Source organism: Perissodus microlepis, chromosome 17, assembly GCF_051167445.1.
Source record: "Perissodus microlepis isolate ML-2025 ecotype Zambia chromosome 17, ASM5116744v1, whole genome shotgun sequence".
Lineage (NCBI taxonomy): Eukaryota > Metazoa > Chordata > Actinopteri > Cichliformes > Cichlidae > Perissodus > Perissodus microlepis.
In genome coordinates, this window is record NC_140477.1 from 36,011,658 (window position 1) to 36,026,453 (window position 14,796).

The 14,796-nt window shown below is 39.7% G+C and overlaps 1 protein-coding gene across 1 annotated transcript; it reads right to left on the reverse strand.

Moving 5' to 3' along the window:
* Positions 1-1,937: 1,937 nt before the first annotated feature.
* pnpla3 (patatin-like phospholipase domain containing 3) lies at positions 1,938-14,617 on the reverse strand. Its single transcript, XM_084909503.1, has 9 exons — positions 14,293-14,617; positions 12,782-13,014; positions 12,635-12,700; positions 10,067-10,276; positions 5,389-5,449; positions 5,102-5,275; positions 4,879-5,011; positions 4,660-4,767; positions 1,938-4,452 (listed from the first exon to the last, which is right to left on the reverse strand). Exons 1-9 carry the CDS (start codon positions 14,477-14,479, stop codon positions 4,230-4,232), a joined length of 1,395 nt encoding a protein of 464 aa, XP_084765629.1. The 5' UTR covers positions 14,480-14,617; the 3' UTR covers positions 1,938-4,229.
* Between the last annotated feature and the right edge of the window lie 179 nt (positions 14,618-14,796).

The window sequence follows — 14,796 nt, forward strand, 5'->3', positions numbered from 1 at the left end:
TGTTCATCTGGACGTAGCGTTTTCAGTGGGAAAAACATTGACTGAAGTATACACTTGGATGATTGACCAAACATTTCTCCCACTGAAAACATCCAGATGAACAGAATCAACCTTTTTGGATTCACCTGGATGATTGAGCATGCATCAAGATATCCAGGGAGTTGCCTTATTACAAACTATTCCTTCCTGTATGTGTAACAGCTGACATGTAAGAAAACATTTCTGTCAGATCTTTAGTTGTTTGCGTGTTAATAAACATACTGTCATTTTGCATGAATTCATGCATCACTCTGGGGTTGTCTGCAGTGCATGAAACTGAATTATAATTATTCATTGGGGCTACTAACTCACATGCAGATAGGAAATCTTTCTATGAGGGTGTCTCTGAATAAATGATAAGCTGATGGAGAGGAACTGCATCATTCACAGTTTGAGTTTGCAGTCTGTGATGCTATAAAACATGTTACAGAACCAAATCATTTTTAAATATTAGGCAAAATCACACATTAAGCAATAATGACTATCATACAAAATAAAAGGCAGAAACATGAACGTTCCTCTGTTTTTGCCAGGTCCAAAAAAAAAGTTGCACATGCATTATAATTCAATGCAATATATTTTATAGTAGCCTAAGAATTGAATCCGTGTCTGCACATGGTAATCAACTGGCTGTCAAATAAAACAAAGAAGTTACAGTCCAACAATAGTTTTCCATTTTCACACGTGCTCTAAATAAAGGATTTGATTGGCTTAGTAGGGCCACGTGGGAGGAGTTGCAAGGCAAGAAGTCTGTGTGTTTCCTGTGTACATACATTTATGGTAAAGGAAAAGGCTGCACAGATTAAAATAAGGTAATCAGAGTAAAGTTAAACCGGTCTGTCAAAATAAAAGTAGTAATTGGAATAGGTCTAGATCTGTAAATAGCAGCATCTGTCTGCGAGCAGATTTGGGCTGCAGAGGAAGTAACTACTGGTGAAACAGGATATATAAGTATATAAGAGAAATGACCTTTCACCTCCAATGATCTATGACCTCAGCAAACACTTTCCTGGTGAGAGAATTTTAATCTTAATAGTTTCAGGTCATAGTGAATACAACATGAACTATTTTTATTGTTTCCATTAGAGTCAGAAATTAATCAGATTTGCTTTAGCGCGTGTCATGTCACTATGTGTTGTTTTTTCTGTGAAAATTACAAAGACAAACTTTGCCTTAATAATATTAGAAAACAAAAAATAAAAATAGTCAACAAACTCGGGAACATCAAGAAGTATTCTAAATCAAATAGGGCCTGGAGCTGAAAGGTGTTCTTCACCTGGAGAAAGAGGAGAGCAGGTTTTTTCATGCTCTGCATGAAGAATGAAGAGGTTTGTTTCAAAACTGTATCAGCCATCCAGTCAAAATCACTGCACTTGTGCAGGAACTCTCTGTGTTTGACTTTATATATAGAACGTGCATATTTTTGTTGTTTTGTGATCATATTTTAGTCACACTTGCAGGTGTCTGCTCTACCATACACACTTGAATTATGGACTGCTCCTGAGATTGTAATCCTTCTGGGACTTTCTCCCATTGTTGCGGATGACTTCTGAAGTTCTCTTGTGTCAGGATGAATCTTTGTGTTTCACAACCTCATGTGCACTGCCACCAGGAACCATCTGTTTACATTTGCAACTACTCAATGCTGATTTGTCTTTCAATGTAAAGACTGGTGGTCACACACACACACACACATACACATGCACCCCATCTGATGCGTTTATCAGAGTCTGAATGTGTATGAATGGTAGTTAGGAAGCACTAAGAAACTTGGAAGACAGTGCTGGTGTGAATGGGTGTGATTGGGTGAATGTGGCATGTTGTATAAAGTGCTTTGAGTACTCCAGGAGAGTAGAAAAGTGCTATATAAGAATCAGTCCATTTACCATTTACAGCAATGGAATCAATTATCAATTGTTTAATCTTGAAATATCACAGTGCCTTAACACAAATTACATTTGCGGGAAACAAAACATATTTCAAGGTCTGACCATGTAACTACCAGCAAATCTCTGGGAAATAGCACATTGAGTTGATATTTTATACTTAAAAGAAGGGAATTAAAACAAGCCTGTCTTCAAAGGTTATTGCACTGTTATCTTTTAATTTTGAACTTAATAATATAACAAATAAAAATTGTGACTGTGACATGTGCAAAAGTTTGGTGACCTTACAGAGGAAGAAGCGCAATAACCACATCTGATGGCGGTTATTGAGCTTCAGTGTTGGAACCATTAGCAAAGGTCTGCCGCTGGCTTTACATACGGCTCAAAATGATTTGAAAGTGAACAACATGACCTGTGCTGTTTGGTAGATACATCTCAATATTTAACATTACTTTTCCATTTCAAGTCAGTCACCCTGAAAGTTACACTTACAGTGAGCTGCAACTTAGATATAAAAGCCATTATTGTATGGTGGGCTTCAGGCAGCCGACTGTTACTTATTTAACACTGAATTATATGTTATGGGAGAGTTATTATCGCCTACAGAAGACAGTTTAATGGCATGTCTGAATACTGTGCCTATGCAATGTCTAAAGTGTTAAAAGTTTGTAAAGTTTTGTGGTATACTGGACCATGTCTTCATCCATGCTAAAACTGTGCGTTTGTCCTATAAAAATGGAACGTATTGGCTCCAGCATGGTACTGTGTCGGTGCTACAGAGCACTTTGCAGATGCAAACAACCTGACATTGCTGCTATAGTTTAAAAACATACATGTACTGTTTAATAACTGGAACATGGGCCACTCTTGTTTGTGGATCTGTTGGTCCTTTTGCTGGAATTACAGAGTTCATAGTGCACAAAGAAATTCTTTGTACTGCAGATTAAGGCTGTGGTCATTCCCTTTTCAGTTTACGCTTCCTTTCAGCCAATCAGCATTCAGCCTATGCACTGCATTATTGGCCAGAGGCAATGGGCTGATGTGACTTGTACTGATTGCATTCCCCTTTGCCCAGCTGGCCCAGGACCAGAACCAGCTAGCAGAAACATTTTTCATCAGGTTTCAGTGGCCGACTAGTAATTTGGGCATGGGTCATTACTACTGCACAAAACAGCTTTGGCTGCCTTCTTCTCTCCCTTGAACATATCTACAGACACCGCTGCCAAAACAGAACCACTAACATTCTCAGACACTCATCACATCCAGGTCATCATCAGCTTAGAAGAGTCGCCTGATGGTAAGCAGCCACCAAATAATAGGCAACCAGTCTCAGGAACAGCTTTTTACCCCAGACCCATCATCACACATAACTCTGCCCAATCATGTGAAATAGCCTCTCCTTATGCAGTAGAGATTTACTAATACAAGACAGCTGCAATGACGAAGAGTTAAAAGTGCTCCAATTAAGTGAACAACTTGGTTTTACTCAAAAATCCTGGAAAGATCACCTGGATTAATGCTAAGGATTGTTGCACCAAGATTTGTAATATTAGAGCCTTTATATATAATAAATAGATTTCAGGTTTAAAAGGCAATAAGGAAGTGCCTTAAACTTGCATTCTCCTTAAAGGCCACCACAGACTGACCCCTGTAGTTGCAAAAAGTCTCTTTTTAGTAAAACAGCTTTCAGCTATGACCTAAAAAAAAGACTCCTGATGACTTTGTGGTGTCAGTCCCTAGTTTCACATTATACTGAATACAATCAGTCTCTCTGGAATTTGATCGCACTGAGAACCAAAGGACACCTTCACACGGTAGCCCCGCCTTCTTTGGTACCTGTGGAGTATTAATTATTTAGAAAATTAAAATCATTATATACTGAAAAAAACTTTAAATTAGTGATTGGGACCACAAACCTTGGACATATCACTCAACGGTACAAGTCCATCAGCGTGGTGAAATGGAGAAAGAGTCAATATTTGAAGGGAAAGAAAGAAGCTGTCATTGAATGCACTGGGATGGTTCCTATGTATGCATATTTTAAACCTAAAATATTTAGGGAAGTAGATAGATATCATACTGTGCTGCGCACTGATTTAGGTCATAAAACACATCACAGAAGTACAATACTCTTTGCACTGGATGGAGTGTTCAGAGTCAGTGTAACAAACAGATACACACCAGTGATTATTGGCTAAAATTTCTACCATCCATCGATCCATCCTTGTCTCAACAAGAGAGCTGACATTAGACCGTGTTTCTGTTAAAGTTCAGGTCCTGGAGCATCTGACTGTTGTGAATGCTCTATGGTTCATCTTGGATGCCAACAAAGAAGCAGACATCCTGTGGTGAGGAGGGATTGATGGCTGGATGGCTCTGATGAGACGAGGAGAAGGCAGATTTGGGGATTTCCCAGTAGTTGCTGTGGAGCTCGACAGAGGAAAGAGCAGGTGGGATATCTTTCTGACTGGGCTCACACTCCGAAGATAGCGGTGGAACACTCAGGCATTTCCTCAGGCAGGGCTCACTGTACAAAAAGCAATGAAAACAAGATTCATGTATAGACGTGAGAGGTGATCTGGACTCCACAATGAGAATAGTGAAAACAGAAAACAATGAAGACAGATATTTTTCCAGCTTTCAGATTATTAGAAAGAGGACATGTCTGAAAGCGTCTGACGCTAAACCTAAACGTTTGTTTGAAAATGACTCTGTATGCCATATTTTCTGTCACCTCATAGCGCTGGCTTGTTCCCCTTTCCAGGCCTGTCTGTAAACATCACCTGCCACCTCAAACAGCCAACGGACATCAGCGGGCACCTCTGGGATCCACTCTACAAACCTGGTCCAAAGCAAAGTGGTAATGGTCACGGATTTGACACCAGCTAATTTTAAGTTCAAAGCTCATTTGGTTAAAAGTGATATACCGTTATTGATGCGACCTCTGTCTTACCTCTGGGCCACTGAGTATGCTGACTGTACAGGAAGTGTGTATGGCATGAGCATGTAGGAGGCCACCCTTACTGGCAGCATCCCAGATACCCTGCCATACAGTCCGGATCTCTCTTGGCAGGCCTCACAGAACACTGACAGCCACATACAGAATAGGATGCAGTTCTTTAAACATTTTAAAGAAGAATGATGCAATCTGTGCTTATTCTGGGATGATACCATACCTTTCTTGATTGAAGTAGGCAGACTAATGTGTTCATCCACCCTACAGTGCTGTTTACGAAGTAGTCGGAGCCTTCGGAGCACCCACTCCTTGGTTGTTTCAGTATTGTTGCAGCAGCTGATCAAGCTCTCTGGCAGGGAAGGGCCAGCAGTGGGACACTCCAGTGCAAGCAGGTCTGGAACCAAAAAACACCACATAGGTAACACAGTCCAAATGTCAAACTAGAGGCTGATATGAAAGTGTGTAAGTTGGAGAATGACCAAAGCAACCAAGGAATAGAGGACTCACTGTTCTCTTCAAGAAAGCGTAGAGCATCTTTATAACCGCTCTGACACATCTCAGCCAGCACCTGTGGACGGGAGGCAGAAAATATATTCTACAGCCCCAATTCCAGAAACATTGGAAAGCTATATAAATGTTGCTGATCTAATAAAGCCTCAATTCATTCAAAATGGAAAAAAGTTAAATATTTACAATAAGACATTTTACTTCTTCATAAAAAATATCATCATAGATATATCAAGATCCACCCTCCACCAATTTGCATGTTCTCCCCATGTCTGCATGGGTTCTCTCCTAGTTCTCTAGCTTCTCCATCTCCATGAAGTTAGTGGGGTTAGGTTAATTAGTGATTCTAAATTGGCCCTAAGTGTGGATGTAAGTGTGAAATGTTGTCTGCCTCTCTCTTATGTCATCTAGGATATGCTCCAGCCCCCTGGGACCATGAATAGGATAAGAAAAAGATGATGGATGGATTTGAAGGCATAAAAAAGCTAGGATGGTTCAACAAAGGGTGGAAAAGTAGGTGGTACTAAAATGAAGTAATTAGGTTGATCGACAACAGGTCAGTAAGCGATTTGGTATAAAAAACAGGCTCTTAGAGAAGCAGAGTTTAAGAACGCAAAGATGGGCAGAGGTTTACCAGTGTGCAAAAATGTTTCTACAAATTATGGCAATACCAATCTGAGCACGCCCAAAAAGAACTAGTCCATGGGACAATTTCAAAATAGTGATCTTCAAGGTGAAATTCTGAAGGCTGACTATGTCATCATTTACAGCTCATAATGTTATCAAAAGATTCAGACAACCTGGAGAAGTCTCTGTGTGCGAGGGACAAGGCCAGAACTGAATATTGGTTGCCCGTGATCTTTGGGCTCTCAGGTCGCACTGCATTAAAAACAGATATGGGTCGTCCATGTCTCTGAGTCGACTCTGGAGGAGAACTGTAGTCCTTACACAAAGTTCATGCAAAGAAAAATCCATATGTGAACATTGTGGACATTATTCCAGAAGTGGCACTGCCTTCATATAAGCATTTGAAATCTTCCTGCAGCATCTAATCATTGTTTGAAGTTCTGCTGTGAGTGTGTACATTTCATAGGCGAAGATTGACACTGTAAGTGCAATCAGATGTTTCTCTCTGGCTGGCCTCATGTCTTATTATTGCAGTTGTTGTCTTTGGTATACTTGCCAAAATCTCAGGATTTAATTTTTCACCTGATATGACTGAACCGAGGTAGCTGAAAGTCTTCACGGTTACCAGCCTTCTCCTGAATATTTGGTCTCACTTGCCTGGGTGTTGTTGGTCATGAACTTTGTCTTCTTGGACCTGAGCTCCATACCACAAGCTGCTCTATTAAGATATTCCACTAAGCAAGCAAGTTCATTTCATTCCCTGCATGTCTTTCCTCTGATGGGAACTGTGACTCATTGCTTTCTATTGGCATCTTCCATAACTGTCATACAGTACTGTGTCTGAATCTGTATAACTCCTAATTTCTTTATATTTTGCTTCCAAGGAGTCACACTTGAATTTTTTAACACTCTTGAGCAACAGTTCTGTGGGGTTTTGAAGGTCTTTAAAAGTTTTTCTTTGGACATTGGCTGCTTTTTCACTCACTTTCACTCAAGTCCTTGTACCTGAGTACCTGAACAGGTGTTTTTTCTTGTTTGTTAAGCCACTTGAACCTGAGCTGTGAGTCATTCAAGGATAAATAAGCACCTAACTCAAGGGATGAACCTGTGTTATGTTTACACTAGCAAAAAACGTAGAATCTCTGTCATAGATAACATCTTGAAAGGTGTCAAATAGTACTTTTGTACCAATAAAGGTGATTCCAAAGAGCTATTAGCTGAAAACTTGGCATATCATGGCATCTTTGAGGAAAGTGGAAGACAAAAGAAGAAATGGCAGGCCTATCTGCAGCAGACACTTGGTACCTAAATGTCATGACCTTAAGAAATAAACAAATCCTGCCAGAGGACCTGAGAATTGCATCTGGGCTTTCAGTTGATCCATCTATTGTTCACCAAAGCCTCGTTAGAAATTATCTCAGTGAAAGTCATTTTAAGGAAAGGAAATGGGGAAAAGAAACAGACTAAATTACATATGAAGTGAACTGAAAATGAGTCTTAGAGTGATGATCCAAACTTGATTTTTTTAATTGAAATCATTGCAAACATGGATGTTGGAAGCCAGGAGACATGTAAATATGAGTGTATACAGCAATCCGTAAAACACGGTGGAGGCTCTGTCATGGTTTGACGCTGTATTTCAGCTACTGGCGTTGATGATCTTATCAAAATTGAAGGAGTCATGAAGGTGGTCACACCAAGACGTTGACTTTTAAGCTTGTTGGAATTGTAATACTGTAATATTGACACAATCTCCATAAAAAGGTCAAATACTTCCTAATATACAGTTTAGCATTGTTAAAATTAAATATACATGCCTTTCATTGTTATGCTATTAAAGTGTTTTGGCAAGTGAAAGGTACAGAGTCGTGTCATTAGGTCTACTGTCAGTTTGTTTTATTGTGTAATAGCAACATTGCTAGAAGATGCTCATTTCATTGGCTGGAATGGTCAGGCCACAGGAGACACATATTTGCCAAGCCTGTATGTTTGTATTAAGGACTCACTTTGTTCAGACATGTAATGTGTGCACTTGTTTTTCAGGTGAAGTGATATAGTGATGTCATTCCAGGAAAAAACACACACATCCCCCAGACACAGATAAGTGAGCTCATTGACAAAATCATAGGACCCAGATAAGGTATGCATACACACACGAGAAGGGGGTGAGGCTATATAGCAATGATACAGCAAATAGATGTACTGCAACAAGGTCAAAGGTCACCTTATCTTAGAGGTTAACTGACAGTCATTACAGTGGCAGGAAATAACAAGAGGAAACTTGGCTTCAGTTTGAATAATAACAATTATATTAAAAAGGCATTTAAAGGCCTAAAACCAAATCTGAGAATTTTGGGGAATTTCTGTTCTGGGGATATTAATTTAACAGATGTTTTAAGATTTAGGTTAATGTTGCATTCAGCACCATAGGACCTCTGTGGCACAGGCATCAGGAAAATCAACTGTACATAGTGTTCACTTGAGGCACTTAGAACAACTACTGTAATAAAAATGAAAGATAGTGTACAACACCACTTTGACTTCTCCTGCAGAGCAGCCACTGTGACAACAGTTAGTAGGTAAATGTTACAATATACAAGCACAGAGAGTCACTACATTTTAGATATATGACAAATATTTAAAGATTCTCTTAGGTAATGCAAAAAAGCACAAAATCCGACAATAGGTAGTCTGAGGTAGCGCTGAGCTTCTAATGACTTTGCACCATATTTTGTTGCAGATATAGAGTTATAAGGTGAACTTGTATTATTTCTGTCTAGTTGTTGTAGATTTTTCTCATTGTTTATCTGAAGCTTAACACTTGTCATCCCGTTACATTAACGCTGTCTATTAACTACAGCAGAGCTAATCAAATTAGCTGCCTAGCTCCCACAGTAATTTTGTCAGTTTACTATCAACCATAGCTGCTACCTTAAACATAACTTCACAGACAGCTAATTCTGCTGTCGGGTATTTTTTGCGTGTTAAACAGCTAACTTTAATGCTTCATGGGGTCACGTCTTGAAACATGATTTCCTTAGGGATTATTAAAGTATTCTGATTCTGAAATTCCTCATAAAGTGGTGTTCACATTAAAAGCACTGACATAGATTTTGGTGTCTTAAACCTGCGTTCCATATAAAAGCCACCATATGGTGACAGCTGTGGTTGTGTTCACGTCTCTAAACATTTTTGTGCTGAGTTTTGGTTATAGTTATAGTTGATTTACTCTGAATTACTCTGAATTAGCTGACGGGTTTGTAAACATGTAGCTTTTTCCTGTGCTTTGGTTCGTTTTCACACAGAAAAATCAAGTGAACTCCAAGCAAACCAAAATGCAACACTTCAGCCTGCTCAGTGGCCAGATGCTTCTGGGGCGGGAGCAACAAAGGTAAATACAGGAAGAAGGTGTTGTGCTCTAGACTACTAGAAAACACAGAGAAAGTGGTTTACACTGGGTCCGAGGCTCAACCACCAGTGCTCCCAATGTCTCTTCCATCACACTGCACAGCTATGTTTGGTTTGAGGCCATGGCAGAGGTGTGTGGTGCAGGTTTTTCCCTGCTGCTGGGAGATGCTCAAACAGCACTTGAGTGGTGCTTAGTTTGCTGGCAGTGTCTCAGAGCTGCTTTACACATGTTTTCCAGGCTTTGGCGACTCCATCAAAGACCGCCGCTTCTGAGGTTCTTGTCTGGTGACAAAGGATTGACCCTTTGCCTACGCACAGATGCTTTTACTACTATTGTTAATCCTTGTAAAGGTGAAAGAATGATTGATTTACTGTTTTGTTATTCTAGATTTTCAACTTTAAAAAGATGAAAATCTAAAGTAGGGGTCTCCTTCCTTCTATTCTCTACTTAAAAACATGTGACAGAAGCGACTATCAGTGAGAGTGCAAGATACTGCTGATTGACATATGGCCTGGTAGTAAATACATTACATGGCCTACGCAACCAAAGCCTGGAATGTCTGCAAGAAACTGACCATCAGCTTCAGTGCAATGCACAACGAGTACATCGCCTCCAGTGTGCTAATGCTGTGCAGGTACCTACCTTGGGTTCTGGTGGAAAGAGAGCCCTGCTGAGGCGGTACATGTTGCCCATGTTCATCTGGATGCTGGTGTTAGTGAAACGCAGCTCATGAAAGCTGGTGGACTTATCCCGTGGACAGATGTCACTTTCGCCAGAGAAAGGAGATATGGTGATGGTGTTCTTCAGCTCTGACTGAGGCAGGTTATCACTGATCCCACCGTCTACATAACGCTGAACACACACAGACAGTTACCAATACACCTGGAATAAACACATCACTCTTGGTTGTCATTTATAGAACAGGCCACAATGAAACACAAGGAAACTATTCATTTCTGCTATACCCTGATAACTGGGCCATGAACAAACTACAAACTTTTTTGGTATGCACATTTTGATCCACCATCTAATTTTTCCTGTGACTGCTCTCACCTACCATCACACAGGACACTTACAATATTAAAACCCAGTAATAGTAATAGCTAAAGGTTTTAAAGGTTTTAGCACTTTTTATTTGTTTCTTTAGTATTTGGAGACATCCGACTGGAGTCAGATCTGTGGCAGAACAACATTCCCAAACATTTCAGGCAAAGTGAAAAAAAAGAACTTTATTAGAAAACTACACCTGATGTTAGACATCTGTCTGCATGTGCATACACAATCAGCCGTGGAACACACAGTTCAGTGAAATCGCACATTAGCTTACTGAGCTGTACTCCCTTTTCTGTGTTCACACTGAACTTCAGCACCAAGTTTCAGACAACAACGTCTACGCAGGGTGAAAAGAAACCAGGTGTCCTGTTTTGTTGTTTGGATGGAGTTTACAAATCTTTGACTGTACCAACTGCATTTGATTTTACACATTATAAATGCCTATATTCATTTACAACACTGAATTTTATTTTTTTAAGTTGGACCCTTATTCATTTTCAAGGTATTTGGTGATTTTTGTCACTGTGTTTATCTTTGATTACAAAGCTTTTAGATTTTGTTATCACACTGACATGTCAGCTGCTTCAATTGTAAATGAGAATTTAAATAAATTTTAACTGACACAAAATTGCACTAATTTATTTGGGGATTTTCAATATTATTTGTTTTTTCTGTTTTCTTTAAGTCTTTCATTCCCTTTTGTAAATCAAAGTACATTCTTGTTATTATTAACTCCACCATGTCTGCTAAACATGGCATGTCTATAACATCAAACAGTGTTTGTTGTTGGACTCTCTTCATTTTTAATAAATGAAACATGTATGAACTGTAAGTGTAACTGAAAATTGACATTCTCTGATAGTGGGAATCTGATTATCACTAAACTACAAAAATGTGGAGTAACTCAGCCCTGCTGTCATTTTTACGACACCAATATCAACTGAACTTCAGTATAACTTTGAAAGACAGAACAACAGTCAAGTTTCTTTTTAGTTTCACTTGTAGTTTTAGTTTCTCCTCTGGATGACATTTGTAGGTGCAGATTTAAAAAGTTCAGAACAGGCATTTTACTGTGAACGTAACACTTACAGTCATTTAGATATCTCACTCTAAATTAACACACTGTACGTTGTAAGTCCCAGCAAAGCCTGTGCTTCCTCAGACAAGTGAAGAGCCCTGAAAGTGTGATATCATCCAAGGTTACTAGACGCTCACGCCAAAGGAGTCTGACTCTAAACTCTGCCATTCATAAAGCACTGACTTTTCTCAATACATGTTACGTCAGCACATCCGGCTAAGTCAGTGAAAATCACTCCTTCTGAATACATTTCATTCTTTTGAAAATATTAATTACCTATTTATTAAATCCGAGGCTTCAGAATGTAAGTCAACAAACCAACAGCTTCTACATTCATTTCTCTATATGGAAATAGTCGTATTAATTATGTGATTAGTGTTACCATAGTTGTAATTTGCCAAATATCTCCATTATTTTTAGCATAATCCAGTCAACACACTTAATGTTTGTGTATTTGTTAGGCAATTTCAAGGAAATGTGGTTGAATTCTAGAAGATGTTACATTTCTTGATTTGTTATCAGGTTTATTATTTTTATCTGCTGTGACTATGATGAACTCCACTTTTGTGATTTTGCTATTATATTATTCTATAACTGGATCTAAATCCAGTCCTGAGTGTCTTAATTATAATTGTGGTAATAGGAGAGTTGAGCTGATTACTGGATGAGATTGCTGCCAAAGTCCAAGAGCTGCTGATAAGTCACAGTAAAGCAAACAGCTATATGCTGGGACCTGCAGCTTCTTTATCACTGCTCAGATTGACTACTACACAAAGCCATCCCACAGCCTTTACTCTGTATATTAAATGTGTATTTTTCCTTCTTCATGTTTAATGCTTATAAGAAGCTACAATCAAATGTGATTATACAACACGACACACGTCTCAATAACATTTTTTACACTCAGAGGATTTCACTCTTTTGCATCCACTCAGTGCTTTTCAACTTTGCTTATTGCTACATTTTTTTCTTCACTGCTCAAGCTTCCTTCTTCTTTTTCTGTTTTTTTTAGTCACATGTGTGCGTCTGCTTCCCCAAAGCAGAAACACGCATACATACATGTAAAGAAGCAAACCTACCACTCCTCTGAAGCACGGAGGAATCAGTCCACAGTAGATGGGGATAAAACAGCTGCAGATGAGCGCCTGTGGATAGAGCACAAGGTTAAACTACAGAACACCCATTCCCTGTTATGTGGAATATATCCACCACCTCTTTCTCCTCACCTGAATGAGCTCCTCTTTGGAGTCAAACTCTGACACGAGCACATTCTCCCCATCAGTCACTCTGGTCAGAGAGATGCACAGTTGCTTTGAGGCCAGGGTGTGTGCGTCAGAGGGCAGGTTGCGATTCAGGCCAGACCTTAACACCTTAATCAGGTTGAAAGTTGGATGCAGGGGGCCCAGGTTTCTCTTTCTGGCCTCCTTAGCCACCTCAATCACATCTTCACAGCATTTAGCTGGGAACGAAAACACGCTAATTAAACCTGTATCAGTATTGTCTGACGCTATCGATGATAACCTGGGCGTCAGTCTAGGTTTACAGATGAGATCAGTCCGTAATGATTGCTTCATCATGAGAAAGAAAGTGAAAGGGTGCCTCTAACTCAAGCACAGTCATGTTGTGGTATGAGCCAGTCCAATTTGAACACAACCTATACATATATATATACATGTATATCAATGAAAGACATTCTCTGCCTGCTCTGTATAAGCCTTGCACATATATGAATTGCTGTCTTAAGTTTATAGTACTACTGGTCTCAAGTTACTGACAAGTAATATGTAACCTTGAACAGAAATTAGCCACTAGACTATTACACTCTTAATTGTGCTTAAGGGGCGATCGTGGCTCAAGAGTTGGGTGTTCGTCTTGTAATCGGAAGGTTGCCGGTTCGAGCCCCGGCTCGGACAGTCTCGGTTGTTGTGTCCTTGGGCAAGACACTTCACCTACCGCCTACTGGTGATGGCCAGAGGGGCCGATGGTGCGATATGGCAGCCTCGTCTCTGTCAGTCTGCCCCAGGGCAGCTGTGGCTACAACTGTAGCTGCCTCCACCAGTGTGTGAATGTGAGAGTGAATGAATAATGGAATTGTAAAGCGCTTTGAGGTTCTCGAAAAGCGCTATATAAATGCAATCCATTATATTTATTATTAAGAGTGAATTTACAGTACATTTAATGTGGAACATGTGGAACTGCCCCAATGATCCAGTCTAATAGCTTTACACTCTAAAAGGTTATATATTTATTTATTTTTTTTATCTTGGGGGCTTCATGTGATTGTTTTGTTTTGATGTTTTCTCTCCCTTTTTTAGGGTTTCTACTGTTTTCTACTGTAGAAATCTGAAAGGTTCCTTAGACATAAACGTTTATTATTACTTTATTAATAAAAACACCGATTTCATATATCTGCATGCTAACATGTAAATGGTTTTAACTATAAGTAGCCTATGTTTTAAACAACGTTTCATATATACAAATATTTTAAAGTATATTTACAATGTATACAACTTTCTACTAACTTTAAGGTTCGTGTTGTTTATGAAATCGACCTAAATCTCTCTTGTCAAGTGCAACTTTCTTTACGCCTGCTAACTCTACAGACGTCTGCTATGTACACAAGCTGAACCCATATTTATACATATCCCCAGCAGGCTATCAGATCATATTCGGTAATGAATATGATTTTAAGTGCACATTATTATTCAGGCTACCGAGCCCCAGCATTGTATCTTACCTATGGGTGCCTTGCTGGCGAGCATCGAGGCGGTCAGCGCACCGGCCGAAGCCCCATACAGCTTAGTGGCCTCTTTGATAAGGTACGGAGCTTTCTCCAGCAGACAGCTGGCTACTCCGATATGGTAAATGCCCAGGAACCCGCAACCAGCGAAGGACAGGTTCCAGCCACGGCTTAAGTCGAACATAGCGGGGCATTCCCTCGCTGGGGTATTCTGACAGGTAACGAAGACTGAGCAGGACACCAAGCTGTCAAGCCTGTCACCGCCGCGCAGCCAGAAGGAACTCACGCAACAAGTCAACAACCAGCTATAAAAACAAACTGTGGTGCGTTCAATGACTGTCAGAAAAAGCGTTACGAAACAACGCAACTATGTTCCACTTATCGATTTATTTGTATTATAAGTACATATACATATGTGCATTTCTACTGTCACTGTTTATTAAAAAGGCGTATTTTGAGGGGGTAGGGACAAATAAGTAAATACTTCTGCCTACTCCTTTT

What these genes read in the sequence shown, in the direction of transcription:
- pnpla3 (XM_084909503.1), bottom strand. Translation starts at nt 14,479, where the DNA reads ATGTTCGACTTAAGCCGTGGCTGGAACCTGTCCTTCGCTGGTTGCGGG. An exon ending in TCTTTCCACCAGAACCCAAG is followed by an intron (nt 5,450 to 10,066) that starts GTAGGTACCTGC and finishes TCCCGTCCACAG; the next exon opens with GTGCTGGCTGAGATGTGTCA. An exon ending in GCATACTCAGTGGCCCAGAG is followed by an intron (nt 4,768 to 4,878) that starts GTAAGACAGAGG and finishes GCTTTGGACCAG; the next exon opens with GTTTGTAGAGTGGATCCCAG.